Below are 5,396 nucleotides of genomic sequence, written 5' to 3' on the forward strand. Positions count from 1 at the left end.
ACATGCTCCGCATCGCCACCTCTTCAGATGGTGTGTACTATTTATATGAGAAAAGGGTTCTTGAACCACAGAAAATATGCCACCGCCGGGAAACCTTGCATCGGTGCATCGCGCCTGTTCGACCCTTTCTCAGTTATTGATTACGTTATGTCGCCGTTTTAGATGTGTCGGTGGATGTCGGGGTCGGAGAGCTACTTGTGTATACCGTCACTCACGGGCAGTGGGTGGTGTAACACCCGATGTGCGGAGCGGTAGAACCAGAGCAGCTCAAGGGATATACTTTGTGCAACACAATGTGACATTTACGAATCATGCGGACCATGCAAGGAACTACTGTTGGTTCACAGGGGGAGCACGCGACGGTGAATTCCGGTTGTTTGCTTCGCAAGAAGTGCCAAATTCTACTGAAACGTTCTGGAACTTTAGAAGTCCCGCGGCGGCCGGAAGGTGAATGTTCGTGAGACACAAACAAGCCTTGAGTGCGGCACACAAGTACGATCTAAACAACAACTAGATTTTTTGCCAGTTGCTTGATCCTGTACTCGGCGATGCAGAATATATAGACATGTAGATCTAAGGCTAGCAGTGTGAAGAGGCGACTGCTTGGCGAAGCGGCGGAGAGTAGGTGGATGAAGTGGGGAAGAGGCGTACTGGGTCACAGCAAGAAGGTACAGCAGGAACGAACAGTATCATAAGACCATCATTAAGGACAGTAGAAACATGCGGAGTTGAAGGGGCAGTGATACTTTCTTTGTGTTAGCAGTTAGCCATGGAGATTGAGTGGTGGCTCCACAGAACGGTCCCTCGGATGGTACAGATTCTTCTAATGGTAATCGAGGTACACTAACTAGGCTTACACGAGAGCACGAGGCGAAACCGCAAAAGAGACTTTCGGTAGCCATGCAGGTACTTTATGGTTTGACAGAGAAGCCGAGATGTGTGATACACTGCCATCCATCGGAACATCACGACTCACGCACTCGTTTAGCTTGTTGAAAAGGACGTAGCTGTGAAGTGATTGTGTTTCTGGGGTTTTCGTCGCTACACTGAGTAAGCTCGGTTATGCGGGTGCTGGTATTGCCGCTTACGGCATCTGAGCAGGCAGGTACCACTCCCTACGTATCAGGCTGCTACTTCTCGTCGACAGGAAAGCTGGTGCTTCAGAAATCCCCTATTTGTGAAACGGGTTGTGACAGGGTATTTCGCTTCGATTGTTTCTTTAGGCGATGGCCTTTTAAAAATCTCCGGCTGACAGGGGACAGACAACATCATTTTCAACGACTTCCGAACCCCTGATATAGATTGGTACAAAGAAGTTACCATATCCTCCGTGAGCGTCACGTGAAAAGAAATTGTTTCAGAGTTTCTCTGCTTTTCGAAAGATGTATACATACAGTCATTGGGTAGCGGATGCTCAGCTATGGTGCTGAAGAGAAGCAAAGTAAATTACCGGGAGTTCTGCTGGAATTTCGGGACCACCAGCGTTGTGCATGTTGCTTATACACATTCGTGCCTTTATGTGGTCACGACGATCCACAGGGGCAAAATTGTATGATCTGCCCTCGTCATTCGCACGAACTGTGGATGACGTGATCTAGTCGAGGCTAGAAATAACATAAAATGCCTGCTATGGACGCAATTAGCAGTCGTCAAAACGGTTCCCGATTACACTTTTGACTTCCGTTCTCTGTGCTGTCAGTGGCACCAGTTGCTGTGCCGAAAGGGTAATTCATTAACTTAGAGAGAATGTACAGTATTGCACAGATTGCAGACGCCGTTGATTCCTCTGAAAAACCGTCCAGAAGCCCACAGCAGGCCATCGGCCGGCCCTACCGAGCCGGTGGGGGCCTGGGTACCGCAGCCGGACACACCGGACGAAAACGGGGCTCTTTCCGACAATAGACAAGTTTTGCAGTTTGATTGTTGGATCATAAGCGAGATAAGGTCAGACATAACGCGAAGCTGTTGCCTTAACATCGTCAACGTCGTTGTGTGTGTCCTTTCTCTGCTCTTAAATTAGTGGTTCGGCTGGCAAAGCATCTCGCAATCGAATTGAGATTTGGAGGAGTGAAGTACAGCGAAAAAAAGGGCTTCCTAGCGTTTTCTTCGAGAGGAGAAACGTTCCGGAAACCAATCTGAAGACCGAAAGCTCTTCAGTAACCCAACCTACCGGCGATTCAAAGAATTCGCGCCGCTTAGCTGCTAGCCCCGAGCAGACCCGAAAGCACGCTACGTGTGCCCTACTAAATTTGGAGTCCTGTGCCGTGACGTTTAGTGAGTGCTGAAAAAGGGATGTGCCACTCAAACGGTTCTGCATACTTGGCGCAACACGTTTCGTCCTTTCCACAAGTTTCTTCCTGCAGGGCCCTTGGACGCGACGAAACAAAAGGCCACTGAGCGTGGACGACGTCGTACTGTACCGTGGAGGGGTTGCGGCACACCTCCCTGTCTGCATTCCTGCGCACGCTTCGTGGACCGACGACAGTCTCTTGCCCAGTACTGCGTCGGCGATGACTTAGGTTTTTTTTCCCAAATGGATACATCACAGCAGATTGCCAACTGAAATCGGAAAGCATTCTAGTTGGGAGTACGGTGGAGTCGGCTGTCACCCGCATCTGTGGAGTTTTAGTTGTATCTTGCATTTCGGCCGCCCTCTCGTACTGCAGATTTTCTGTCCAGTGCGCGTCTCTCTCAAAGGCACTGTATGCTCGTCGGTGCCGTGTGAAATCTTGGTTTGGGGCTTCTGAGACGTTATCAGAACATACATCTGTTTTCGTGTTCGACCTGTTTTTAGCTGTCGGTGGTAGCGCCCATGTGCCAGAGGACTCTCCTTGTCGCCACGGGTTCTGCAATTTTTCCCACTCAGCCGCGTCGGCCACCGGCCGGCAGCAACGAGTTGCGGTGGTAAACGAATGAATTTTTGAAGAGTTAGTGGCGACCTGCAAAGCTACATACGCAGTTTTTTACCGTTACTGGATTAACCTGTTTTTTTCACTTCTCAAACGGCGTCACTAATACTTGTGATTGACCTGGTGGGTCGGCCGGTTGTTCGATGCATACCAAGTTGCGGCCATCAGTGAAACCGTTCCAGCCGACGAACCGAGCCACACTTCGCGGACGAATGTTCTGAACTTGTGAAACTTCCTTTCCGCAGAAGTTTCCACGCCTGTTGATCGTTTTGCGGCCCGCTGGCACGGTGTAGTCGCACTGTCACGCTTCAGCAAGGCGGCCGCACGTTGGAGATACCACAGTACGAGGAAAGTACACATCCCTCCAAGAGGGTAACGCTTCTCGGCCGGGCCCGATCCTGTATTGTTAGCCGTTTTTTATTACCCTTATCTGCCACGAGGCCCTTCTGGTAGGTTGTGCTGGGGGATTCTTCATTTTCGTCTCTTGTAGACGTTCCCTGTACTGTGTCGACTCACACGATTTGTACTGTCACCATGGCTTGCCACCATCTCGCCGCTTTCTTTTCTCGCCAGGCTGGGAGTCTGTGCAGCCGTCGTGGAAGAAATGTCCTCTCTGTTTTTGCTCTCTTCTGCTTTGCAATCGGTTTCCTCGGGCGTCACGGCGAGAACCAAATCTCTTCTTTTGCTTCGGCTGCCGACGGATCGGCGGAAAGTGGCGTGGGGTCATCCAGTCCGGGAGGGTCTGAGGGCCAGGGCGCGGGGGGAGGGCTTAGTATCTCTTCGCTTTTGAGTATGGCATCCAACAGCGAGACTCTTCAACAGATTCTCGGAGATTTCAGTAAGCAGGCGTCAGAATATCTCAAGGAGAACAACGCTCTCGAGCGTCTAGGCTTGTCGCACTTCCAGGAGAATTTGGAACGCGTTACCACACTCATCGGTGTGAAACCCAACCTCCGGAAAACAATCACGTTGAATAGGCGTAGCCTGGACGTCCTTTATTTGCCCATCTATACGTTCTCACAGCAACGCGCCGTGGAGAGGAATGCAGAAGCGGACGACAACGCCATTTCGGTCGTCTTGCAAGATCCGCACATGGCCAGGTACGCTTCCGGCAGATGTGTCCTACTGTTGGGTTGCGGCTGAGACCACTCAATATGCTCAGACGTCACTGGATGCAATCATGATTTCGAACATCGGGGCAACCTGGCAACCCCGGGGAACTATTTGAAGTCCGTCTGAGTTGGAGGCATAGCAGGAAATTATGGATGGTATCTCTAACCGCAACCTCAGTCTTGTCAAGAGAGCTCCTGAGCGTCTGCTGTCAGGGCCTCAGTCGTTGTTCCCTGTACAACATAGCCCGGAAGTGTAACCGTGTACTGCCGTTGCGCATAGTCGTCTTTTCGAGGCGTAGCTGTTTCTCAGAACGGGCACTGTGTCGTATTATTGTCCCCTCACCCTCCGCACACAGCAAGCAGCTAGGAGCGACGACAGAGAGGAGAGGAGACGATCCACCAGCTTGATATGCCGGTTGCTTAGTGAGGTCTGGTCGTCTTCATCATGATCAACCCCGTTTGTTGTCTTTCACTTGCCCTGTACAGGTTCATAGCTAAGTACGTGGATATGGAGCCGTCGCGGACTATGTCAACAGCGCCAAAGCATATCGACAGCTTCCTGCAACAGATTCAAGAGGTCCAGCGTTATGTGCTGTCGGAAGGACCGATTGTTTTTTCCCTCGTGTCGCGACTCGACGCGGTTGTTTCTGCTTTTCTGCAGTACACCCAGGCGATGTTCTCTTCGATCGCCCGGTACCTAAGTTTGACTGACCGCTTTGCGAAGAACAAGAGAGCACTTTTCTTTTTCGGAAAGTACACGCTTCCCAAACTTCTGAAGGTTTTGTTCATCATCAACGACATAGAAGCGCAGCTGCTCAGAAGGAGCGAGATGCTGGAGAGTCCGGAAGATGCGAAACACTTGCGGCAGCAGCTTCGCGTCTTGGTGAAGAAGAGCAGCGAAACAGTCGGCAGCCTTCATGATTTGTCAAAGGGGTGCCTGATTGGTTGCTCCGCGGCCTTTCAGATCGAGTATGCTGTTTGTTTGAAAAATTATGAGGAAGGAGAGCGAGCCGATATTGCCTTCCACCCCTTTGCGTCCACTCCACCTCTTGAAGGCATGACTCTCCCGTCGTCAGCTGCAGCTCTTGGGGAGGCGAATGCGGCGAGTTCTACTGAAGCTCTGGACGCATCTCAGTACTTGAAAGTCGTGCACGATCAGGCTCAGGCAGAGCAGCAACGGAAGCGACGCGAACATGTCAGCAAGGTCGCTGGGGGCGTGCTTGGCGTCGATCCGGAGGGTGCAGCTCTGGGCGCCGGACTTGGACTTGAAGAAGAGTCTACGAGTGGTGTCACAGCGACGACAACGAGCACTCAAGCCCCCGAGGATGGTGAATCGGACCGTGATGCTGCTCTTGATCTGCTCAACTCGTACTAA

At 51.5% G+C, this 5,396-nt stretch overlaps 1 protein-coding gene across 1 annotated transcript; it reads left to right on the top strand.

Annotated features, from left to right (window-relative positions):
- Positions 1-3,701: 3,701 nt before the first annotated feature.
- Positions 3,702-5,396, top strand: NCLIV_010740 (putative kelch motif domain-containing protein; the record flags this gene model as incomplete). Its single annotated transcript, XM_003880589.1, has 2 exons — positions 3,702-4,009; positions 4,508-5,396. 2 exons carry the CDS (start codon positions 3,702-3,704, stop codon positions 5,394-5,396), a joined length of 1,197 nt encoding a protein of 398 aa, XP_003880638.1.

Source organism: Neospora caninum, chromosome IV (assembly GCF_000208865.1).
Source record: "Neospora caninum Liverpool complete genome, chromosome IV".
Lineage (NCBI taxonomy): Eukaryota > Apicomplexa > Conoidasida > Eucoccidiorida > Sarcocystidae > Neospora > Neospora caninum.